Below are 26,334 nucleotides of genomic sequence, written 5' to 3'. Positions count from 1 at the left end.
ATGGAAACAGCTGAAACTCCAGAAATCATAGCAGAACATATACAACTAGCTGGCAATGTTGATCAGGTTCCAGAGGCAGCTTTGGAAGAAGCAAATGCTGGGGAACAGGAAGATCATTCTGGACAGACCCAAACCTACATCCTCTACATTGGAAACTTAAACCCCAAGTATTCCAGTGAAGTTCTCTGCAGCATGCTGAAGGACATCCTTGGTATGGCAAGTGTCACCCTCCAAAGATACAATATTGAAGTGATCAAGAAACGTAAACAGGCCTATGCTTTTGTTCAGGTGGCCACAGAAATCAGTCTGGAGCAGGTTCTAAAACAACTACTGCTCGCTTCTGAAGCAGAACAGAACCTGTCCAAGGAGCTTGTGCAGAAAGGGAAAAATCTCGTTGTGGGACAAGGCAAAAAGCCTGCATCTGCTACCAAAAATGGCAGAGAGGTAAGGTGGCAGAACAGTGGTTGCTCTTTTATACCAGGAATTCCAGACTATGGGGAAAAAAGCAGGAAATGTTGTATGCCAATCCTGAGAGTATATATAAGAGCTTCTCACCTGGGCAACACTGAGAAGAAGGAAATCAAGAATCACACGAGCTGCACAAGCTAGAGTATTCTCATACTTACAATACCTGTACAAACTTCCATCTACAATTAACAGTGAAAGACATTTAATATCAAGTTGCATGCCTGAAGCAGGCCAGAATGCTTCTCTACTGGAGAAGTCAACGTTCTGAGAATCCTCCCCTTATCCAAGGACGTGAGGAGAAAGATACACATACAGCAGAAAGCAATGTGCTGCTACCCAGAGGGGCTGCACATAGACACCTATACCCTGAAACCCTTTTATTTCTTGAGCTGAACCTGGGATTCTGCAAGAAGTGGTCCTAATAGCTCTATCACACATTTCCGCTAGCACTGAATACCAAAGTGAGGAAACGGGATGGCAAGAACTGTTAAGAATTTTCGATATTAGAAATTCTTAGGTTGGCTAGGGAGAAGGAAGAATGTCTTGATACAAGTATGAAATGTATGCTTTTTTTTCTTTTTTCTCCCTTGCAAGGAAACATTTTCCTTGCACCAGAATAGCAAGGAGTAACTTGGCTTTTGCAATAAGGAATTATTCCTTGCCACTTAAGCCCTAAATCTTTTCTCTCTCAGCAAGACGACAGATCCAATCTAATTCATAAAGACGTAACAGAGGCTACCTTCATGTATTACAGAATATTTCTCACACATCTGGACTCTTTTTCCACATTCCTCTAAAATAGTATTGAAGCAGAATAGTCTAAATGCGTACACACAACCCACGAAAATAAGTATGTCATGGTAAATCTAGGCCAGTGCTTCTCAACCTTAACAACTTTAAGATATGTGAACTTCAGTTCCCAGAATTCCCCAGTCAGCATGGCTGGCTGGGGAATTCTGGGAACCGAAGTCCACATATCTTAAAATTGCCAAGGTTGAGAAACACTGATCTAGGCATTGTTTTAGCATATTCTGTGAACTATCATCTTAAACTAGAATATCTGTTTGCACACAGCATATACAAGCCCAGCAGTTGTTTCTGTTAACCCAGATTTGGGATTTAGCATGTCTGAACCCAGTTACCTTCTCCCAATCTAACATCACAATTCTATGTTCCTTTAAGCAAGATGTAAGGTTCAGTAAGCTGGGTAAACCCAGCTTTTAAGTGTTACTTAAAATAGATGTTAGCCCATTTGGCTAAGTAACTCCCAAGTTATTGCAATAAATTTCAGAGCGCCTTGATGTCAACAGACAATAAGAAATTTAGACAAATGTGGTCATGATTATAACTCCAAACAGGCGTATTTTACACCAGCCCCATCCTCAGTGTGGTACTCTCTAAATGCATTGGATTGCCACACCCGCTAGCACTGAATACCAAAGTGAGGAAACGGGATGGCAAGAACTGTTAAGAATTTTCGATATTAGAAATTCTTAGATTGGCTAGGGAGAAGGAAGAATGTCTTGATACAAGTATGAAATGTATGCTTTTTTTTCTTTTTTCTCCCTTGCAAGGAAACATTTTCCTTGGACCAGAATAGCAAGGAATAACTTGGCTTTTGCAATAAGGAATTATTCCTTGCCACTTAAGCCCTAAATCTTTTCTCTCTCAGCAAGACGACAGATCCAATCTAATTCATAAAGACGTAACAGAGGCTACCTTCATGTATTACAGAATATTTCTCACACATCTGGCCTATATAGCTGTAGGGAACCTACAGTTTGGAAAAACTCTCTTAAAGCATCAGTCACAAAGTCTGCAAACTTAAGAAAGTTTGAAAAAAATGGTCCATGGCATACCAGGCTACAAGGTGAGTTTGGATTCCTCCACAGGGATCCAAAGTATGCTATGTGTTACACATATTACCAGTTGGCTGTTCTAAATCAATCATGGAGGCAAACTCAGTGTAAATCTGTCGTGAAACATAAACTCCTCCCTAGTTTCAGAATCAGGTTTTTCGGCAATGACAGCCATCCAGCTCTCAGAACTCAAAAACAATCAGGGCCAATGTTAAACTCTTATTTCCCCATTTTAACACCAATATTTGTATATTTAGTACAACAGGAAATACTGGATCTATATGGGCATGTAATTTTTATCACAATTACTCAACCAAAACAGGAACCTACATTCTTGCAAGGTGCAAGTCCTTTTACTGGTGACCAATCCTATGACGTTTGATTATGCGCTTGAATTTTGCTCATCATGCCTACAGAGCGATTCCATGGGAAGCAGATCAGATGTTCTTCTAGGAGGACCACCAGCACCTGAGAGAAGGAAGCAACTGCCAAATGACAGAATTAATCCCATCAGAAAAAGTGCTAATTACCCTTGGAGACTGGTAGATTGGCCAGTGACTTTTCTGAACAGCACTCGCTCGGACAGTGCCATTGTCCAGAAAGAGATTGTCGGTAGAGAGTGTCTATTCTATGGAGCTTTCATAGGTGGGGAGACCCGGAATGTGGAATTCAAACAAGGAAGCGGTGAATACCTGACAGTAACTCTAAAGCATCATTTGCGGAAGTATGTGTGCGCTTTCCTCAACAGTGAAGGGGGCAGTCTTTTTGTGGGGGTTGAGGACAACGGCTTGGTCCGTGGTGTCAGATGCAACCACAAAGAGGAAGACAGAATTCGCCTGCTCACAGACTCTCTTTTAAAAGGCTTCAAGCCACAAGTTTTCCCTACAGCCTACACCCTGAGCTTCATCCCAGTTATCAAAGCAGAAGACACGGGCATCTTTCTGAAAGTCATCCGGTTAAGCGTCCATCCCCCCAAACTGCACGCAGAACCTCTCCTTTATGAAACAGACCAAGGGGAAGTGTACCTGAGGCGAGATGGGAGCGTTCAGGGACCCCTCTCTGGAAGCGCTATCCAAGAGTGGTGCCGGCAGGTAATTTTCAGATTTTGCACATCCTTATGTGGATGTCCACTTGGGGCCATAGAAGCAAAATTCTAGTTGTCACGTGGGAATTAAGTTTGAAAGTGCAATAAAAGAGAGAAACCAGAGTAAAAACAAAAGAATCATGGTAGTTATATAAATGTATTAGAAGTACATATGGACTTGAATATTTGCATGAGATAAGTATATATAGAATTGTAATTGTTTACTGTGATAATGACATATTAACATGTTTTTTTCCTTCTATTTCTTTCACTTTTTTGTTAAAGCACTTTCTATGTGTATTTTTCTTCTCAATTATAAAAAATAAATTAAAAAAAAGTTTGAAAGTGCCATCCAACACAGATGGCTTCTAGCTCTCCAACATACAATCCTCCTTCTCCTCCTCCTCTCCAGTTTTGTATCAGATTTGATGCTTTCTCAGGAACAGATACTTTCTTCACTGAAAAGCAAGTTTAAAGCTCCCAAAGGCCATTTGGGAGAAAGCAGTTTTATCTTACTGCTAAATCCTTTCAAATTAGAATCATAGGTATAGGACAGTTTAGTCATAGATTGCTATTACAATGAGTCTTTTCTCTAGCAACCCAACAATGATCATTAAAACATCCAAGACCACTTTCCCCCCATTATTTCTGCTACTGGGCTTTTGAGTAAAAGGAAACCCTCTGAAGAATAGAGGCTAAGGTGTTCCACCATAACTAGGACTGTTCCTGGCTCAACTCTCACCAGAACAAAGGCAAGCCAGACCATCTCCTTACCTTTTAGAGAGCGCCCAACTTTCCATATGCCTCCACCAGAGTCCAGCTTACAAAACCAGGTGGTCATTTGACCACTGCTATTATGGGGAAGGGAATGACCATGACTTTGTCAATTTCCCAGAAATGGACAGAGGAAATCAAGAAGCTGGAAGTGAAAATAGAAGACTTGCTGAAGGAGAAAGAAAACCTGCAACAGGAGAAGCATACACAGAATAACAGCACGAGATGCTGCGTCATCTTCTGACATTCAGCCATGCCACCTATAACCATCTGGAAGACAGCTACGTACCTGGGCAAAGAAAACATAGCCCGGTTAAAAGGTAGTAGATGATCTACCTACTGTCATCTTGCCCCAGGAGTCTGGTGGCTATTATGAGACCCTGTTTAGTTCTTTCCAATAGAAGTAGTATATCCTACTGCAACCAACATTAGAGAAAGTGATTTTTTTCCCTCCACTATCGATCATCCATGTGTGTGTGTGTGTTCAAACTAGTCAGTTTGATGAAAGCAGTGTTGCCTGCCTTGATGGAAATCCCACCCCTTTTGTACATGCATTGCTGTACATCAATATATACCTTGTTAAGGGAACTTTAAAGGGGAAAAAAGCCATCATGGTCAACTAAAGTTATACTTTAACTGACATCTACCAGGAGTTATATTGGTGAATGTTTCAGATTACAAAATAACAGCGACCTCCTTTCCATTTGTTAATGACAGCAGCCAAGTTGATTCTTGCGTAAATATTAGGCAATGGGCCCTGGGAAGTTTTCAGCTGGCCCTTAGTTTGATTGGGGGAGCAGAGAAAATACAAGCAGTGTTCTCGGCCATGCTGCAATTCCAGGTTTGGTAGGAGTCAGCGGGGCTGTTTGACCTGACACCTCTGATATATTTATATACATATAAATAACACCACTGCTGTTCAGGGAGCATATAAAAACCATTACTGGATTCCAGGGACTAGGTAGGAACATCTAAAGCCTATCTGATGTTCATTCGTATATAATGTATACCATCCCTATCTATACCATACCAACAAGTACAGCATAGGCAACCAGAAACATAAGGAATCTAAACTGAAGGAACAAAATGGATGGATGCCAATCAATCTTCCATTTTTCCAAAACAGACCACCTTATTTTTTTAAAAAAAATGCAGGGATCTTTTAAGTAGCTTACCACTTAGGCTTCAAAATCTCTCCTCAGATCCTGTTACCTATTTGAACAGGCAGTACAATAAGCCACGAGCTCATGCAAAATTAGTATTCTTCTCAGAACCTGAAAAGTCCATTTTCCACAGACCTTTATGCTACATAAACTGTTCTTGAAGGATTAACAAAGATCTGTTGTTTCTAGCCTCAGGTTTGAAGCAGCAAGGGGACTAGAATCAGGCTGTTTCAAGTAATGTGAAAGAAAAGGATGGATCCTGTGCTAATAAACATATAGACAAAACAACTTTCCATTCCCTTCAGTGATATAGCTAATCCATAAAGGAAGGTCTGTCAGCAATAATCAAGGACAAGGGAGGGAGAGGAAGGCAGGCAGGCAGGCAGGCAGGCAGGCAGGCCGGCAAAAGTGATGTAATTTTGAAACAAATTCCACTCTTTTAAATAAAAGAAATGGAGAGGGCATGGGGAAAAAGATTTCAAGAGCAGACCAATTGTTTTCCCAAAGTTTTAATGAACTGAAAAGGATTTGTACATCTGATATGTTTGTAGCAACACATTGTTTCACCTAACTTGCTGGAAATACAGTTTATAACCTTCACTGGGAAAAGACTGTAAACAATGTTTTTGTGCAGCTCCATTTGCAGGTTTATCCCTTCTCTTTTCTGAGGCTGCATCAGTGTATTGCTGGACACATATATATCCCTTGTAAAAACAGGTGTGCAGGACAGCACATACGCCGACGTGACCTCTTCTTTCCGCATACAGTGGTCTCTCTTCGAAAAATAAGAACTTCAAGGCTTCTTTCTAGTCCAAGGCAAAGCTCTCAATGAGAGGTGCAAAAGGCAACTTCTGAAAAGTCACTTCCTCATACGTGGGCTCCCCTTGATGCAAGGAACTGTATCCGTTCAGGAAGCTGAACTAAAGAAAGCCGTGCCCCTCCGGTGAATGTGTAAAATGGTGGGGGGAGGGGGAGGGAAATGGCACACTCACATTTTCAAAACATCACTGAGTGTGACCAGACCTGCTCAGCATCAGAGGACACCGAATCTCATGAACAGGAAAATTATACTCTTGGGGAAAGGTTAAGCAATGTCAGTTGTAGCACCACTTTGGTTTAGAACAGTGTTGCCCAAACGTGGCCACTTTAAGATGAGTGGACTTCAACTCCCAGAATTCCCCAGCCAGCCATGCTGGCTGGGGAATTCTGGGAGTTGAAGTCCACTCATCTTAAAGTGGCCACGTTTGGACAACACTGGTTTAGAACACTTGTGAAGATTAGGCTAGCCTGCTTTGTACACCTTGCCGCTGAGATGCCAATGGCATCGTATCCGCCTCCGACAACGGAGGTGAACAGAAAGCCCGAACAGAGATTCTGCGTGGCATCTTCCACGAGCATTTAAAATGGTCAGTTAAACTTCCTTATGCATCTTTATGACTCTTCCCTCCCTCAGCTTCTGCACTTCAGGTTTGTAAGCTCACAGTTCAGCACGAGTAGGCATCGGTGACCATTTCTCGGAATAATTTTTTTTAAAAAAATTTAAAACAAAAGTAATGACATGATCTCTCAAAAAACAATTACAATAACATGATTTACAAAAGCCCCAAGACGTGCTGTGTCCAATGAAGAATTTCCAACACCTGGATGATGGGTGGGGTGGGGATGAAGAGAGAGAAGAAGATCAGAGAGCTTTAAATCAAATTTATTAGTATTTTAAAAATACATTTATATCTTCTCTTTCTTTCGTTCAAATAGCATACTCTTAGCACCCTGTTTTTTCCCCACTAACTAATTTTGTGGAACTGGTTAGGGCACTTCGTGGTGGTGTTTGAAGATTAACTTTATTATGGTTACAGACCATTGTAACAGACTAAAAACACATGAAATATATCATCATATGCTGTATATTGTGAAGCACAGGCACAAGTTAATTTCTCCGGCCCTGCTGTACTTAGAAATGGTAGAACAAACGGTGCCATATTTAGGGAGATAGATGGATTCCAGTCCGAGTGTGTTTTAAATTAAATAAGTTTGAATGTTATTTGTTAATAAAAGGGATATAAGGCAGAGATAACATATCCATATAAAGTTGACAGTAAAGAAAGATGTGTTGATTCGATGCTGCTGGTACCACATGGTCATAATCTGTCCACATATAGGTATTTTTTAAATTTCCTTTCTGTGACCAATGTGGGCTGCATTCATGCAACATGCCGAGATAAAAAGGAGTGGGTATTTTGCAATTCAGTTTGTTTTGGAACCCAGCCATTATCTGAGCACATTATATGAACACAGCAATTGTGTTTGTTAACTTTAGCAAGCTGTCTGAACCTAGCTGCTCTTTCTCAGTCTTGAAACATACAGAGAACTTCATGGTTCAGTGGAGATTTAAACCCCAGTTCTCCCTGTTCTAGACCTTCCATAAGTAGCCCTCTCGAGCTTTTCCTAAAAACATTCAAAGTAACAATACACCATTAATCAGATTCTTTTCAGATTTTCACCATTATCAGCTCAAGTTAACCTGCATTTTAGATTTGAAACATTTGCACCAATAGAAACTAATGCTAGATTCAAAGGAACTTTAAAAATTGAACTAATTTAAGTTCCTTTGAAAAAATTGAACTAATTGAATTGGTAATTTTTACCACCAACATACCCCCCAAGAAACGTGACGCAAGCAAACAGGGAAAGAGAGATCATTTAAAAACCCAGAAAAAGAAAAATAGGTTTTTACCAGCAATTTACTCATGATTCACTGCAGTAAATTTCAGTTCTGTGATCTCAGAATCAGGGGAGCTACTTCCACTTCTGTCACTATAGGTGTCCCTGTAAAATTCAGACTGTTAGAAAAATAACAAGATTTTTCTTACATACATAACAAACTCTGCCCCTGATCTATTGGTTCAGCCTGAATTCCTGGCCACTGAGGCAAGAGAAATCAAGAGAAAGAACATACTGTGATCTACAGCAAGCAATGGAGATCTTAACTTTCCTGAAGATATGGTTTCTTGGCTGCATTTATATAAAGACCTTCTGAAAGGGACCCATTCTTGTTTTGAGGCAGCCAATATTTATTTGTTAATTTACTGAAGTGATATGCTGCCAGATTCTTCAAAACATGAAAGGCTAGAAAACGCACACTAAAAATGTCCACAATACACCCCAAAACAAGCCACCCCAAACCCAAAACAACAATATAAATCAAATTAGGTAATAAATTGGAACTTTAATACAACGATGACGATCACTCTCAAAAGGTCTTTGGAAGAACTCACCTTCCACCACTTTTTCAGAAGGATGTGACCAAAAGAGTCGATCTCACTGTGTTGGTGCCATGATGGCAAGATTTTTAGCCTTCGACTCCCCTCATCTTAGAAAAATGGGGCACTAACAACAGTTTCTGCCAAGGTATTTCAGCTTTACCAGCAGTGGTGGTAAGAATACATATTGCAAGGCTCTTTGGCAGCAATCAGAGACTGAACTAGTGTCCCTAAATCAGTGTTTCTCAACCGTAGCAACTTGAAGATGTGTGGACTTCAACTCCCAGAATTCCCCAGCCAGCATGGGGGAGTTGAAGTCCACACATATTCAAGTTGTCAAGGTTGAGAAACACTGCCCTAAATGAAATGAAAAGAACAGCTCTCAGACGAGCTGCATGGAAACAGAGCAGTACTGGTGGGCCCCACTCAGCCCATGGCATTACAACTGCCCTAAAGAATCAATTACCGGCCCCCAAACTGCTTCTCCAGTTTTGATGTTTCTCACATCTTCATCCCACTTCTGGTTTACACATTTCGTAACATAATGACCTGTTACAGGAGGATTCAGCATCAGATAGGCTACAAAAGTCTTGAAAGTTTTTGCTGCCAGGCTAACTTCAAGCATAATGCAGAACCAATCATTTAAAAAATGAAGGGAAACATGTGAAAACAAAAATACTTATTTATCTTTGATCAGATGCAGAAGATCAAATGCTTGGAACTCACAAATCAAAAGAAAGGGGAGAAGAGTAAACTGCCATTCCAAGAGTGGTATTAGAGACACATTTTGGGACTTGAAGGGCCGATCTTACAAATTTGGACTGTACAAATTCTAATGGTGCAAAATTGGAGAAGGGGCCCAGCTGGGCACCATAAAGAAGCTGAGCTATTGGCTTGGCTTTGAATAATCTGAGTGCTGCAGGTATGTAATGGCCACCTCTTGTCTTAGAATTTAAGAATGGCAGATGAGCTCCTCTGTGCATTTTCAACAACGTAGTCCCCATAGGCTTTCCCACTGCTGGCAGAATGAAGGACTATCCCCAGTATTTGAAGCAGGAGACCTGCTCAATCTTGTGGCCACCCATGCTCCAGGAGTGGCTCTTGGGCCTTTTGGCAAATGCCATGATTTTAGTTGTCTGATAGAGTTCTCACTGGTCTTCCTTGCAGTACCGTGTTAGTGCTCTCAGTGCTCTTTTAAGGCCAAGATATACAGCAGGCTGACCTTACCTGGGGGAGAGTCTGCAACCTTTCTGGAGGTAATGTGTGAGTCTTCCTGCAGAAGCCAGGAGGAGGCCAAAGTAAGGGGGCGAGGGCTTTATAGGTCTGGATAGGAATTCTGGGTGATACTGAACTCCCACAAAGAAAGGATGGTCTAGGAGAGAAAGTAAGGCATGCTTTATTAGCTTAATCACCAGAACAATTTATTCATAAGGCTACACAAATATTCAGTATATCCTATAAAAAGCCAGGGGTGTGCAACCATCATTGAAATTCATTTTACAAAGAACAAAAAGGAAAGGACTCTTTCAAACTGAACCCTGATGACCTACTATCTCTATTCTGATGATTCCAGAATTTAGTTCATATCTATTGTAGCAATTCATACTTTTTTCTATCCAAGGAAGAACACTTCCATAAATCTCACAGAAACCCTTAAAACGTTTCCTCAATTAACAACATCAACCTTCTGGCTACAGATCAATGCTCACCTTCCAACTCAACCACTTCCATTCGTTCTCCTTCCACATCCTGGCCCACAAACTTCATACCTTTCTCTTCAAATGAGTTTTTCAGTTCTGGATTTACCTATGAACAGAAAATAATACCAGGTGATTTTTTCTTTAAATTGGACTTTGGAGAAAGTCCCCCTTCTCTACCTGCAAGTAGCCATACCTCAAATCTGTGTCTGTGCCTTTCTTCCAAATAGTCACCATCTCCATATAGTTTTCCTATTGATGGAGAAAATATATGGCCATTTGCTTATTAGAAACTAGCATACCTGTTAATACCATACCTTCCCCATCCCTTTTCTTGGGATAGTGTTGATTTGCTTTCCCTTATAGCAAACTTGATTAGAAAGCAGTTCCCGTGCTTACCAGCATGCCACCAAAGAATGTATGAGCCTATCATCTAGCCTAAAATGCTGTATCTCTAAGCATCTTATCTCAACCAAGGGCTTCAAGAAGCCCATCAATGGCTTGAAGGCGATGGTCTTCCCCACCTGCAGCTCCCCAACAGCTGTTATTCAGTGATGTCATATACCCTCTCTGGACCTGGAGATTCTTGTTACAATTAATACCTCCAAACTGACTTTTCCTCTGTGAATGTGTTCAATCACTAGGTGGCCATCACAACATCTTGCTGTTATGAATACCTACGTTTATTATACACAGTTTGAGGTATATATTTTTCTTCTGTACAAAGCTACTACCAATGTCATTAATTGCCCCAAAAGTCATAGGAAAATGGAACAGCCACTAGCTATAATTTCCCACACTTCCAGGCAGCCTGGGCATTTGTACAATCAAAATACAATCAGGAATCAAAAGAAAGGAAGGAGAAAGGAAAAAGCAGGGCTAAGCAAAGCATACTCATGACTGAGTTCTTGGTTTGAAAGATGGTTCTCCTCTTGCCCAGCCTCATGGTCCCACCCATTTGACCTGGATTGTGTTCTGGCATGTCAATAACCTGAGAAGTCAAAGAGCACGATGCGATGGAAAAGAAGTTAAGACAACACCTATATATATGCTCTAGAGAGATTGCTAAGCAAGCATGCAGAGAAAACAAAACGTATAAGCTGTTTCATTTACTACTGACCAGTAGGAGGCACTATATGACCAATTTCATCCTTGCATTGGGCCTCATCGGAGGTAGGTAGCCTTGAAAGCTGCCTATGCCTGACAAGGTCCAATATAAGAATGAACCTGATTATATAGAGCAGGGTTTCTCAACCTTAGCAACTTTAAGATGTATGGACTTCAACTCCCAGAATTCCCCAACCAGCTTGCTGGCTAGGGAATTCTGGGAGTTGAAGTCCACACATCTTACAAATATAAGCTATAAACCCTTCTTATAGGGCAGCTCTTGAAACCTCTAATAGTAGGCCCAGACAAAATTAACACCTATATATATGCTCCAGAGTGCAAAAAGAAATAGGAAGGCTTATTTTCATAGCATCTAAAAATATAATTGATGGTTTCTGGCATAAGCAATCCAGCAGAAGGCCTTAAACACCCATCCTAACTGCTAATAGTATTTTTCATGTCCAGCATGAGTTTTAGAGTGGACTCACAAGGGTTCATAATGTTTTTAACATACAGGTACATATATACAAACATGCAAAAGTTTACTTTTAAGGTATCTGAAGCACTCTTGAAAAGAAAGTCAAATAAATATAAAAATGCACATCCTGTTTGGTCAAATTGGAGAGACTCCCTGGCTCCAAATTAAATAAAATACAATATGGACTTTCATATCTACAAAAAAATGGCAGAACAAGCCACTGAGAAACACCTATCTTCAAATATCAGAGAACAGTTTAAAAGAGGTTCATTAATCATAACACTATGGGGAAATCTGATCATTCTCACTGTAATTCATTCTAATTAGACCATTATTAAATTTCCTTTCAAAATAATTGTTGTGAGCCACGGGAGGGAGGAAGGGAGGGGGGGAGGAAGGAAGGAAGGAAGGAAGGAAGGAAGGAAGGAAGGAAGGAAGGAAGATAGGAAGATTTTAATGTTCTTGGTATACATGAAAAGAAACCACAATGGATTAAAAAGTACCATCATACTTACCACTGGGTGTGTAGTTTTGGGGTCAAATTCTGTAGAATTGGCATCTGTGGATCACAGAATTTGATCATATAAAGTCCCAGGTCTTAAGAAAAACCTACATTTCCACAGTCCACAATAGGAAACAGCCTTTCCATTAATTAGCATTAATGACAAAGTACCCTAAGACTCAATGCAAATGCTTCACCATAACATGACCAATACATTCCTACCCAAATCATTAGCATACAACAGGTATATTTTAATAATCCATTAAATAAGTTTGAATGTTGTAAATACATGCATACTTTTTGAACAAGATTCGCACATTTAAGGCTAATAAATAAAGCAATAAAAGCATGGAGATTCATATTTTGTACTGTGAACAATTTAGATAATTAAAAGCTCATTCCTTTAGAAACTCTTACAGAAAATGAGTAAAGAGAAATGGATACAAGTATTTTAAGAGAATGTAAAGCTTTACTGACATTTAAATGTTTCTAGTATATTGCCACCCTACAGCAATTATATCACAAGTGATTTTAAGGATTAGCATCCTTAAATCCAGGCCCAAATGTTTATTTTCCCACATCTTTACCTTGCCAGCCAAGGACATTGCGAGCAAACTCCACAACTGCCAACTGCATTCCCAAACAGACTCCTACAGAAAACAGAGCAAGGAGATATAATGCACTGGCATCCTCAAATACCCAACAGAACTCCCATTATGACCCTTTATTAGAATCAGAGTCTACATAAGCAGCTGAAGATCAAGTACAGGAGGACCCTTGGGATAATTTATGACCCTACAACTCTGGCCTTTCACATATGATTTCAAAGAAATCAGATACAGGTTTCCTGGATAACACTGAACAATATTTCCTTAACCCATCATTTCAAACATGCTGGTGCAACAGAAAAGACTATTTCAATTCTGGCTTATGGTCAAAGCACTACCTTGTATTTTATTTATTTATTTATTTATTTATCTGATTGGTTGGATTAATTTTAGAGGCTGCCCAGCTCCAAATGACTCCAGGCAGCTTATGCTGTAAGTAGAGAACCATGAGAAAAAGAAAAAAATCATGTATGGCCAGAAGGAACAAACATCAACACACCAAAGAAAGTCCAACAACCACTCTATCCCCAGGCCTGGGAGCAAAGCCAGGTTTTTAAAGACTTTGGGGACATCACAAGGATGGGAGTCATATGGATCTCTGGAGAGATGCTGTTCCAGAGGGCAGGTACCACGGCAGAGAAGGCATGCTTCCTAGGTCCCACAAGATGACACTGCGTAATTGAAAGGACTTGGAGACCACCCATTCTACTGATCTTACTGGGCAGGCAGAAACTGTTGAGACAGGTGGTCCCTCAAAGAAAGGCCCAATGCCTTGTAGACAAAGTTCTGCTGCATCTTTCTCCATACAAAAAAACCAACATTCAAGCATATTTTCTCACCTAAGAAAGGTTTCTTCTGTTTTCTTGCCCAAGAAATGGCTTGAATTTTTCCTTCTGTGCCTCGAACACCAAAACCACCTGGAACCAAGACTCCACTAAACAAAAAGAAGGAAGTCTATTTGATAAACCTGAGCATTCACGTCACTTCTGCATTATATTTATCCTAGTCCTCTGAAAATAAATTGGATTCATACAGCAAAATACGCCACAATGCGCTTTGCCTAGTTTGGGCTAAGGATGCTGTGTGATCCCAGTTATTGTGTTTATAAACCACAGCCATGGTGCTTTATTTAACAACTTTAGTGGAAACAATCATGATTTAGCCCAATGTGTTAATCCAGTGAGAATTTCTCCATGTTAATGTTTATGCAGTCACTATGAAGTGAGACAATAAAATGCGGAAACACTGTTCAAAATAATGTGAGCTTTTTGCAACATCAGTCACTAGCAAGAATAAGAAGCCTCAGCCAAGCAGGGATTTGCAGCTGAAATTTGTGACAGACCTGCAAATCATAGTAACTCCCCAGCATGGAAGGTTGATTGTCCAGGGTTCAACCCCTGGCACCTCCAGGAAAGGCTGCGAAAGCTCCTGCTTGAGTGTTAGAGAGCCCCTGCCATCCATATCAATAACACTGGGCTGAAAAGAATCACATTTGTTCATTCTGTGGCAGAATCATATGATCATCACAAGAGGGTTGTGGTTTGTGAACAAGGAACTTCTACATGACAGTTACTTATTTATCATGTTATTTATAAACAGAGCAGTTAAAGGAACTTGCTATGTTTAGGCTAAAGAAGAGAAGCGAGGCATGATAGTAGTCCTCCAATACATGAAGGGATGTCACAAGGAAGAGGATGTGAATTTATTATCCAGAGTGTCAGAGGATAAGACAAGAACCAATGGGTGGAAGTTAACTGAGATCCAAATTTGAAATAAGGAGGAATTTCTTGACTGTAAGAGCTATGAAGCAGTGGGACAGCCTGCCTCCTGAAGCTGTGGGCGCTCCAACACTGGAGGTCTTCAAGAAAAAACTGGACAGCACTTTGTCCTGGATGAAATGAGGATTTCTGCCCTGGGCAAGGGGTTGGACTGGAAGACCTCCAAGGTCCCTTCCAACCCTAGGACTCTCTCATTCTATATGTCACCCTATTCCAGTGTTCTTCAACCTTGGACACTTGAAGATGTGTGGACTTCAACTCCCAGAATTCTGAGACTTGAAGTCCACACATCTTCAAGCAGCCAAGGCTGAGAAACACTGCTCTGTTCTATACAACTCCAGGAGATTCAAAACCACTTGGAATTAGTGCAGAGCCATCAACAGAACCTTGTTTCTGATGCACCTCGCCCCAACACTGAGAAACAGAAAATAAGGCCTGGTGCCTCCTCATAAAAGAAAGATACTTTGACACTCTTTCAACCAGTCTGGCCGAACAGAAATGAAGTTATCGCTGGAAGCGGTCCAAAAACCTGCAATAAAACCAGCAGGAGACATTTTCTCCTTATGGAAAGCAAGGTGATGAATGCCTACTCAGCGCTGCAGAGCTTTTGCCAGGCTTCGTGGTATCGAACGGGTTCTTCTTGTAGAGTAACCGGTTCCAAATTAGCAGAATCAATATACTGGGAAGAAAGAGCAAGACTGTTTAATTTTAGATCTTGAATGACAATGTTTGTTGATCATTGGCTTGATTACACTATGACCTGACAAAATATGGACTGAATGATTTTCATTTGTAATCTTAATTGTTTTCTACAACAACACAGGACACAGCTGTTCCACGTTATAGACCTTGGAGGCTTTTTCGTCTTAAAATAGTTTATAGCCAACGAAAAATGCAGCTGTAGGAAGCTGATGATAAAAAAAGATTATTTTAATGATCAAGTTACCATTTTGGTTAATAGACCTTGAAAACAATCAAAACTCTTAGGGGCCTTTAGTCCTCTCTTGAGGGACTGAAGGATTTGCCTACGTCAGTGTTTCTTTAACTTTTTGTTCTCAGTACCCATTCCCACTTTTAAAAGTTATGGAGGATCCCCAAAGAGCTTTTGTTTGTGTGGGTTATATTTATAAATATACCGTATTAAAAATTAAAACTGACTCATCCGTAGAATATTTATTTATTGAAACATGTAAAAATAACAATATTAAACCCATTGGATAAATATTTTCATTAAAAAAACCTATTTTGTTAAAAATATAAAATAATGAAAAGAGTGACATTGTTTTAAATTTTTGCAAGTATTTGGCAATATTTCAATAATAGGCAAATAGTTTTGATTTCGTGGACCACTGAGAAGGTCTTGTGGGACCCCCAGGGATCCTTGGACCACGCTTTAAGAAATACTGGTATACATCTTTTGATCCACTTTCCCCATTAAGTTTATAGCCATGGAAAAGTATGGTAGCCAACTGGGGTACTGATACAGTACCAACATCCCAAAGACTTTTCTATACATTATCAATGCTTGTATTGATGTTATCTCAATAATAAGCTCTACAGTTTCTAACACTGCTGAATATGACTCTAAGGTGGGCTGGTTTTTGTTGTTGTCGGTAAGCATAATAGGTTTTTGTGCCAGAATTATTAGCACTTTAGATGCAATACCAATCTCAACTCAGGGTGGACAACCCATGCAGCTTTCAGCTTCCAAATTAACCCAAGCACGAACATTTTTTTCCAGTCAGTGGAAAAAGCATACCTTTATCTCAAGTTTGTGATTGATTGCTAGAGCAGAATGTTCCAAGGCTTTAATGACGGAGGCATACGAATCTGAAAACTTTGTATATTTGCCAACAAGGGCAATAGAACAGGTCTCCAACAAGCGATCGTATCTGCATAAAAAACAAAAGGCCGCAACTTTAAAAACTGAACATAAAAAGTATGGAAATGAAAAAGTCAGTATATTAACACCTCAAGAGACAGTTTAGTCTAGTGGTTAAGGTGCTGGACTAGAAGCAGTGAAACCTGACTTTTAGTCTTGCCTTAGGCATAAAAACCAGTAGGGTGACTGTCCCTTAGCCTCAGGGAGAAGGCAAGTGCAACCACTTCTGAAACTGCTGCCTAGAAAAATGACACAAATTTGTCCACATGACCGCCAGACTCAATTCTGACTCAAAGCACCCACCCCACCCACCCTCGCCAAAATCCTCTTAAGCCCGGCCCACACATTCAGTGACTTAGATAAAATGCAAATGGCCAACGTTGCCAAACAGACCGTACCATCTAAAAATACAGGTATGCTATGTTCGGATGCAGAGTTAGCTCTATTGAGGACATTCTGCAAACTGAAACTTAGCTCAGCCAGAGCCAGGCTAACCAAAAATGTGTCTCCAGGTCAGGAGACAAACTGGTCCAGAATATACCTCCATATAATCCTAGCTTTAAAAAAAAAACACTACAATGGAGCATTCCATGTCATATCCTTTCATCCGTGGTCTGAAGTTGGCAATCTAACATTGGGCGCTGCACGGTTCAGTGTTGTGGGAATCCAGTGGTTGTCTTAGCTGGTTGCGTTAACCAGGCCATCACTGCAAGCAATAATACGGTTTGTTTGAGCATTATCAAATTGCACAGCACTTGTGCTTTGTTATCTTAGTTTTAGGATTTACTGTGTTGTGTGAAACGAGCCAGAACAGCATTACTGTTTGCCCAGAGAAGCCCACCTGTCTGCCATCTCTTTCCACTTCATAAGCATTCTCTGGGGCTGCTTTTCAATGGGAAGGTTGAGCCTGTGTCGAAAATAATCAACCACTCCTTGCTCCTCTAGCAACAGAGGAACCCGATAGATGGAAGAGACGTCATGGACACAGATTACCTGTTTAAGCAAAGCAAATTACCTGGTTAAGCAAATATCGCTATGATCTTACAGCCATATTCACAAATACACATAATGATGTGCAGAACTAACTGCTGCTCTGGCAATCAGAAAATCAAAACAGTGTGCATTGCAAGTCCAAGCAAGTGGGGGGAAAGGGGTTGTACATCCATAGAATCTTCTGCACAGAATTCTCTGATCTGACACAGATGTGGGTCTCCACAGCTTTGATGAAAAGGAAGGATAGGTAACGCGCAGCCTACAGGCAATGCTTCAGCACCTCTTACAATTCATCACAAGATTTGGTGACAAACAGGTGAAAACTAGCCCTGTGCATTTCTATCTTTTTTTCCCACCAAAGAATTAAAGTTACATAGGAGATCAAAACTTAGATCCATGCATGTAGAAGCTATTACTTGAAATCGCCTGCAGAAAGCAAAGATACATGCCCAATGTTACTAAGTTAACTTGAAGCAACTTTACCTGTTCTGGCTCTACATGACAAAACATGGAAATTTTCTCTTTCACTGAGGTATCCAGAGGTGTAGAGCATCTGCACACAATCTAATAAAGAAAATAATGAAACCTTCAAAAGATATTCCCCAGATTTATATCTAACCTTCAAACAGAACTTGGGCCGCTAGTCAAAGAATAATTAAGCACATTATATATTCTTAGCTTCTGTGAACAGATTTATATACCACTTTCATAGCAATTTATTTCATACTTCTCAAACTGCTGAAAAACACCTTCCCAGCCTCAGCCTGACAGTGGTGTGAAATCCAGTCAGTATTTTTTACATACATCACAGCAAAACTTACTAGATCTGGTGAGAGACCAAGGCCCCGAAGTTCACGAACACTATTCTGGGTGGGTTTTGTCTTCTGCTCCCCTGTAGAACTTGGCTAACAGGTCCAGGGCAAGAAATATAAACAAGAAGACAATGTGTTAAATTAAGATCAGATTTATTTTCCAACCTGTTCCAAAACACTCAGGTCATTCCTGCAATCTATCTATTTACTTGTTTATTTGCCCAGTTCCTAGGCCACCCAACTCCACAAACAGCTTCACATGATTAAAGACAGAAAAAGCAACATGATATAAAAAATCCATAAGGAACTGCCTTATGGAATCTTACCTGGGGAACTAGACTGACATGAATATTACAGAAGTTCTCTCGCTTGACTTTGAATTGAAACTGGCGGAATGCTTCGATGAAAGGCATGCTTTCAATATCTCCCACTGTTCCTCCAAGCTAAAATACAGACATCTAAAATTAAACACTGTGCTCTTTTCTTAAACCACAAATCCTGCACCCAAATCCCACTGCAGAACAATTCAGCTTATGGAATCAAATGTGAAACAGTGCATACCATAACAATCCATCCAGGCTGTGTTGCGCTTACTGATTTAAATGGAAAGAAGTTAATTCATAGCCCATCTCTCCCAGTGAGACCCATATGTTATTACAGGTAGCCCTCGTCTACTGACTACCTGTAAAATTCATTTCTGATCCCATCCAATCTGGTTGTTTTTTTAGTCTGCCACAAATTCAGTCTGGTTAAAGAGAGGTCCTGAGGCTTTTCCAAGCTTTGCCAGTAGTCTTTAATTTTCTCTAAATATTCTTAAAACTATTATAAAATGTTAGCTTCCAAGAAAACTAGCTGGAGAATAAGCTTCACTGCTTTAACACAGGGTGCACAGTCTGAAGCTCGGGACCACATACAGCCTGGAACATGGTCCTTGAAGACTCTCCTAATGTTATCATTAGGGCAGTGAGAGAGCTAAAGACACCAGGCCTCTTAGGGATAGGCCCACAAAGAATGCAAGAATGACACTAGATATATTCCTGCTTATCCCTGACCTATCAGGCAGAAGCTTATTCTCTTTGCACAGCAGCTGCTATCTGCTCCTTGAAGCCTGTTCTTTAAACATGGCTTCAGAACAAACAGACGAAAAGAAGAGCAACAGCAACAGGCACAGAGCCCAGGTGTCTCCGGCTTACCTTACTAGTGGGCAACTATAGCTGGCAAATTCCCTAGTCTTGAGAAACCAGGAAAGTCCATTTACTTTTTTCTTTACGCTTTGGTTGTATGGATACTGACTCACCAAGCTGGCAAAACCTCTTCAAAGGGAAGATGGTGGGAGATGCAGTTTTATAGGCAATCTGGATTCAATCCTGTCCAGCCATTGGCTACTTGCTTCAGGACTTTCTATCCTGCCCTCTTCTTCCAATATTCATGTTCCTTTGGCCTTGGAAAGAATCTTTTATCTTTCAGCTGGGGAACAAAGCCTCTCTCTTCTTCTTCTTCTCCTTCTCCTTCCCCATTTTTTCTTTTGATCTTTTTTAAGCCTATCTTGAGTTACCAGGAAGTTACTCTCAAAGTTCTTAATTCCAGGTGTACCTGGAATTGTTGTACCTGTACAACAAAAGTTGTACCTCTGGTTGAAGCACTGTCAATGGCATCTTAATTTGCATTATGCATCCCCACACAGTACTAGGTGAAAAGGGCTTGATGATGGTAGATGAAACACATCCATTAAGTCATAGTTCACTGAACCAGGAACAATTGGCTATCTTCAAACATCACATTAAGCCACAGACCATTTTTTTTAAAAAGTGGCGGGGCTAATGTATGATGCTAAGCAACAACCAAGTTGGGGTGATATATGAACCTAGTAATGGTTTCCAGCATCTTTAGCAATACCCAGACTACAATAATCAACCCATACATTATATTTTGTCTGAAATCCTGGCAACAGAATAGAAGGCAATGGACACCAACCTCAATCACACAGACTTGGGGTTCTACGCCATCTTCGTCTACTGGGATCCGTGCTTGTCTCATTACCCACTCCTGGATGGCATCAGTAATGTGGGGCACAACTGCAAAATAATAAAAAGAGATGTTTTTTAACCAAATTATTGGTTCAATAATTTCTGACTACACACTTTGGCTTGTTCCAAGAACTTCAATTAGAATCGTCCCATGTTAACATTAAACATTCATTTCTTGATGAACTTCTGATTGATTTCATTTTATTAATTCGATTTGGATGCCACCCAATGCCCACCAACTTGGTTATTTTAATGCAGTGTTGGATAGTTTATCATTCCTTTTGGCTGAAGTGACTGCATTCTCCTAAACATGTTCCTGAATGAAAATCCAAATCTCTCCACAGTTCTGGCTTACAGCAACATGCAAATGCAACTAGAATACCATCAAGTGTTCCAGGGTGTGTGTGCAGTGTATGCTCAAAAAAGTCAAGATGGTGATTGTAACAATGCGTTCAAAGCTCCACTCACATGACATACATAAAAAAATTAATGAAGCTTTGATTGCACCTTTGCAGCCGATACCTTGATTTTTTTGACCATACCCTGTGGACATCCTTGAATTGCTCTAACGATCATTCTATTCTTTAATTATTTATATTATTGGAAAGAGATGTTTTTTAACAATGTTTTTAGTCATATTTCAAGATGTCCGACTTTCTCATCTCCATAACCATATAGGTTATAAAAATAACCACCTATACGGTAGCTACAGTACATAACCAACCAACCATGATCTTTATGGTTGAAATTACACTAAGTCCCCAGCCAAAGGCAACAGTCAAAGGAGAATGGATCCATTTCTAATACTTTACCTTGAACAGTTTTACCTAAGTAGTCTCCCTTCCTTTCCTTGTTGATGACATACTGGTATATCTTCCCTGTAGTCAGATTATTGTCTTTCGTGAGTCGGATATCAAGAAACCGTTCATAGTTACCCAGATCCAAATCCACTTCCCCTCCATCATCCAACACAAATACCTCACCTAAAACAAAATGAGTCACAGATTAGTCTTCCCTGTCACCTTCTTCTGTATACCCAAGTTTGTATGCCCAAAACATCCTTCCCAAATCTAGCATCTTCCAGATTGGTTAGCAATGGTGATGCCAGCTGAGCATCCTGTCCATCCTTCTGAGAGAGCATCACACTCGCTTCCTGCTATAGACCAAACCCTAGCAAGGACTCCTCTGCCTGTCACTTTCATTGCCCTGAACAGTCTACAGAAATGGAGATTTCTAGCAACGCAAACTGCAGGCACGGGGAGCCTTGAGTGCAATTCAGGTGGAGGCAGAGGGAGGGGTGATAAAGCCTCTTTATCTCTTTAATAAATGTATATGGCTGCCCATCTGATGTACATGACTCTGGGTGGCTGACAATTAAAACAAAGTAAAACAGAATAAAAACACAAGCATTATAAATATAAATAATTATAAACATAAATAACACAAAATAGCCCAATAAACAGATTGGACTCTCTGCACCACTAATAAATAAAAAGTACCTACAGTACACTTAAGGGCAGGGGTACTCATTCCTTGCCCCTATATTAAGAGGAGGAAGAGTTTTTCATCTCATCTTACCATGTTCATAAGGAGAGAAAGTGCCTGCATCAATGTTAATGTATGGGTCAATTTTAATGGAAGTGACGTGTAATCCACATGATTTGAGGATTGTCCCAACGCTGCTGGCAATGATTCCTTTTCCAATCCCAGAGATAACACCGCCTGTTACCAAAATGTACTTCATTTGTTTCAATATCTAGAAAAAGAAAAAAAGTTAAGTTTATAAAATATCTCTGCCTATTATATTAGAATTACTATACCTACTTTTTAACCCAAACATGGTCACTGTGTCTGGAATTAAAGGGAATATGTGTGAAGTTTATCAAATAGAATCATTCACATCTCCTATAAAAGTCTATCAATTTCATTGTAAGAAGTCATAAGATTCTAGCAGTACACTGAACTCAAAATACAGACACAAATAGAACGGTTGATTTTAAGTTTCCGGCTGCTGCCCCATGAACTAAGAATTCACACTGCAGGGTCAATGTGCATTTAATTATAGATCCTTAATCTTCACTCCCTGATGAAACCAAGCATAGGCAGCAATTCTGAATCCATTTACAAAAGAGTGATTCCTACTGAATTCAGTGGAATTTCTGGGTAAACACGTTTAGGATTGAGCTATATGAAGTAAATTTCTACCCCATCAACTCTCATCTTTTGCTCCTCCTCCCACTGTTTAAAATTTAGACTGTAATTTTTGAGAAAGAAGGTTGTCTACAATTTGAAAAATAAAACCCTTTTAAGAATCTTAATGCTACTGTTCCAGTAGAGATATAACGAAAGGTCAGAAAGGGGACCTTCCTCTGTTAAGAAAGGGGAAATCTACTGGCCCATGCTGCTTGATTGTTTTTGGCTTGGATCAGTCTTGCTGGAGGACCTTCTTCCAATAAGACTTCTCTCTTAACAGAAAACAGGATTATATTTACTGTATACCCTGTATTTAAAACTACAATTCAATTTTAAATTGTTATTGATTTTGCCTGTCCATTTGTTTTCCGTATAAGATTACATTTTAATCTTATTTTGCACTGTCTTTATGTTTTGCAAGCCCACTTTGTCTATATATGCATTACTGTTAGTTTAATAAAATAAAGCACCATGCTTATTAGACCTAGTCCATAAATTACTTATGAAAATCAAAGTCATTTTCCACTTTTGCCTCTCCCCATAAACTAGGATATGCACTTTTAAGGTCTCAAAATTTAACAACAAATTTACCTACATTTCATGGCCTCTACAATGCATAACTTGTAATAGTACAAAGTTTCCCACTCTGACAAAGATCAGAACAACTAAAGACAGGCAAACTATTCTATCTACAATGCTTCATTTTCTTTAAGACAGTATTTTTCAGTCTTGGCAACTTTATGATGTGTGGCCAAGGTTGAAAAACACTGCTTTAAGGGATAGTGAGACAGCAAATCGCATGAGCTCCCAGATCGATATAAGGCTGAAGGACAGAGTGAAAGTGACAGCAACTGCTAATTCATTTTATACCTTTTTATTCCACAAAAGCGGCACATTATACATTAAAACAAATGGAGAAAAAATTAAGAAAACAGCAGCAACAAACTTTTTGCATCAGATTAAAAATAGAAAAAAAGGAAGCCTCCACTTATAGTGCCTAATTTTCAGTCAGTTATTACCTCTCTCTAACCTAACAGGGTTACCGAAAAGTTACACAAAGCAAATAAACCATACAGAACAGAGTTTCTGGAGCAATAACTATACATCTACATGTACATGTGTGCTGGGAAACATGGGGTGGGCAGTGTATGCTACCCTGTGGGTCATGAGACCTAGAGGGAGAAGGGAGGCCTTAGAACTGAGCAGTCAGCAACAACCTGAGCCATTGTCTTACTGCCTCTCCCATTGGGATGCATTGGAAAAAAAATGAGGATAATTTTTTTCCAGAAATCCCAGCTGAATCCAGCCCATTTTGGAACTCCATCTTTCTTCTGCCGGTTTCTCCCTCCAGACCAAATGTGGTCCCGTTCTGTGCTGTTTTGAGAGAGTTACCCTCCTTTTTTTTTTTTTTTTTTTGTAACAATAAGAAGAAAAATTATTCAAGAACAAGACAGAAGCTTTTGGGATGTCGAAGAGAGAACAAAACCCTTACAAAAGTTAGAACCAAAAAGAGAGAGAAAGCGAGAGAAAGGAAGGAAGACATTTCATGTCACTCTTGAGCCAAATCCAATGGCTTAGCAACCGCTAACCACAAAGGAATTTGGGAATAAGGTTGGAATGCAAGTTAGGCTATCTCACTGAAACCAAGGTTGTAATTAGAGACACATTTCTTGGAGGGGGGGCAAAGGAAAAGAATGAGAAGACACGAGAAAAATACTGAGCATAATTAATTGCATTAACACTAAGTGCAACACTAATTTGCATCACAGTTGCTGAGCGGCAGAATTCATCCATGTTTCCCTCCCCCACGTTATCCTCCTCAGCCGGTGTTTCTTAAAGTGTGGTCCAAGGACCCCTGGGGTCGCCCAAAACCCTCTCAGGGGTCAGCAAAATCAAAATTATTTGCCAACCTATGTTGAAAAAGAATACAAGGTTAAAATCCCATCAAGCAATCTTGAGGAGCGGTTGCGGCAGCGAAGGCATCAATTTTAAGGTTTCATATGATCAGTATCGATCAATATAACCCATACAAACAAAAACTCTTTTGGGATCCTTCATAATTTTTAAAGAAAGCCAGTCTGGGGTAGTGGTTAAGGCACCAGGCTAGAAACCGGGAGGCTGTGAGTTCTAGTCCCGCCTTAGGCACAAAGCCGGCTGGGTGACCTCAGGCCAGTCCCTGTCTCTCAGCCCTGGGAAGGAGGAGGCCAGGGCAAGCCGCTTCTGAACTATGGCCAAGAAAACTGCAGGGATTAGTCCAGGCAGTCGCCAGGAATCTACGATGACTCGAAGGCACACCAAAAAAAATTAAAATTATTAAAAGTGAGAAGGAGTCCTGAGAGAAGAGAGTTTAAGAAACGCTGTCCGAAGCGATCAGGATGTCAAGCTATGACAAAGAGGCAAATTAGTGTCCCTCAGGCAAAGCCCAGCAGGAGAGCTGGGGGGGCACCTTCCCCCACCGCCTCACCCCCTCCATCCCTCTCGGACCCCTCCAACGCGATGATCAGAGCCGCACCCTGATGCGGTCTTAGTGCAGCCCCACGTTTCAGGGGCGCCAGCGCAAAGCCTCCTGGAGGTTTTTCAAGAGGTCGACTCCAGGGCGGCCTTCCCACGACCAGCTTCACCCAGGTACCCAACAAACCCATTCCCGGCTTCGGGTCGTGCACGGAGCCAGACCCTTCCCCGAAAGGACGGGGTGGCGCAACCGGCTCGGCCCCCAAGCAGGTGACCCGGCTGTGCCGGCCGGCAGCCGCCGCGATGTCTTGCCCCGGCCTGGCGGAACGCGTCGTGCGAACCCAGGCGAAGGGCCGAGCTCCGAGTCCGCCCCGCTCGTCTGCAACCGCCCGCCCGGTCCGCGCGGCCCCCCAAAAGATCGGGGAGGGAGGGAACCGAAAGGCAAGCGCCCCCGATGAGGACGTGCATGGCAGCCGCCTCGTCCCCGAAGGTCCAGGGACGGACTACAACCCCCACATCCCCAGGCAGGCAGCCGGCCCGGCCGGGAATGATGGGCGTTGTAGTCTGCGGACTGCGGGGACGGGGTCTTGCGGGAAACGTGGGGAAAAGGGCCGCCAGCGGCTCCCAACCCTGTCAAGGGCCAGCCCCCGGCGCCGCTGTCATTCCTGCATCCGGTCTCCTCCCGCCCCAGCGTTTGACAGGCGCCGGCCGAGCGCCTCTCTCTCCCGCCGGGCCAGGCCCAGGAGCGCGCCCCGCCGCCCCCGGCTCCCCCCCGAGCTCCGCTCCTCGGATACTGACCCTCCACCGGGCCTATCCACTGCGCACGCGCGCGGACGCCGAGCCCCCCCAACAAGGCTTTTGAAAAAAGGCCCGTCCGCGTCTGCGGGGAATCTTCCGACTCCGGGACACAACCAGGCTGCGAACGCATGGAGCCGGCGCGCGCGCGCTTAAAACGCACGCGGAGGGGAGAGAGGGAGGAGCAAGAGGCGGGCGCAATAGAAAATCATTTTTTTTTTCTGGGTATACGCCTGCGCTAACTTAGAGAGCGCGGTCGGCCCGCCTTCTCCCCGAAGCTGTTTTCTATAGGCTGGGATTTCAGAGAGGGCGGGGTGAAGGGCGTGTCCCCGGACGACCGAGCTTGAGCACAGAATGAATGAGGGAAGGTGGGGAGGGACGGCGAATTCTGCTGGCTGAGGGT

The 26,334-nt window shown here is 41.5% G+C and overlaps 2 protein-coding genes across 2 annotated transcripts; one reads left to right on the top strand and one right to left on the bottom strand.

The window, feature by feature from the left end:
• SLFNL1 (schlafen like 1) lies at positions 1 to 5,850 on the top strand. The gene is made up of 3 exons (XM_088140227.1): positions 1 to 444; positions 2,627 to 3,418; positions 4,307 to 5,850. The coding sequence occupies exons 1-3, from the start codon at positions 1 to 3 to the stop codon at positions 4,427 to 4,429; spliced, it is 1,359 nt and encodes a 452-aa protein (XP_087996353.1). The 3' UTR covers positions 4,430 to 5,850.
• A 163-nt stretch (positions 5,851 to 6,013) lies between these two features.
• CTPS1 (CTP synthase 1) lies at positions 6,014 to 26,108 on the bottom strand. The gene is made up of 19 exons (XM_007430920.4): positions 25,935 to 26,108; positions 22,071 to 22,248; positions 21,305 to 21,475; positions 20,440 to 20,540; positions 18,792 to 18,908; positions 18,475 to 18,558; positions 18,137 to 18,217; positions 17,502 to 17,653; positions 16,538 to 16,670; positions 15,369 to 15,457; positions 13,840 to 13,934; positions 12,980 to 13,042; positions 12,406 to 12,449; positions 11,200 to 11,296; positions 10,502 to 10,557; positions 10,318 to 10,414; positions 9,836 to 9,980; positions 8,083 to 8,174; positions 6,014 to 6,988 (listed from the first exon to the last, which is right to left on the bottom strand). The coding sequence occupies exons 2-18, from the start codon at positions 22,234 to 22,236 to the stop codon at positions 8,090 to 8,092; spliced, it is 1,776 nt and encodes a 591-aa protein (XP_007430982.1). The 5' UTR covers positions 22,237 to 22,248; positions 25,935 to 26,108; the 3' UTR covers positions 6,014 to 6,988; positions 8,083 to 8,089.
• Positions 26,109 to 26,334: the final 226 nt, after the last annotated feature.

Source organism: Python bivittatus, unplaced genomic scaffold (assembly GCF_059951505.1).
Source record: "Python bivittatus isolate LINGU-HERP-01145 unplaced genomic scaffold, Pbiv_v1 ctg000310_np1212, whole genome shotgun sequence".
Lineage (NCBI taxonomy): Eukaryota > Metazoa > Chordata > Lepidosauria > Squamata > Pythonidae > Python > Python bivittatus.
The sequence above is the reverse complement of the archived record's forward strand: the minus strand, read 5'-3'. Positions and strand labels throughout refer to the sequence as shown.

Coding starts and splice junctions, on each gene's coding strand:
- SLFNL1 (XM_088140227.1), top strand. CDS start 1: ATGGAAACAGCTGAAACTCCAGAAATCATAGCAGAACATATACAACTA. Junction 445..2,626: donor CTACCAAAAATGGCAGAGAG/GTAAGGTGGCAG, acceptor ATGTAATTTTTA/TCACAATTACTCAACCAAAA. Junction 3,419..4,306: donor TCCAAGAGTGGTGCCGGCAG/GTAATTTTCAGA, acceptor TCAATTTCCCAG/AAATGGACAGAGGAAATCAA.
- CTPS1 (XM_007430920.4), bottom strand. CDS start 22,236: ATGAAGTACATTTTGGTAACAGGCGGTGTTATCTCTGGGATTGGAAAA. Junction 16,671..17,501: donor TGGAAAGAGATGGCAGACAG/GTGGGCTTCTCT, acceptor TTTTTTATGCAG/ATACGATCGCTTGTTGGAGA. Junction 15,458..16,537: donor ATCACAAACTTGAGATAAAG/GTATGCTTTTTC, acceptor CTTTCTTCCCAG/TATATTGATTCTGCTAATTT.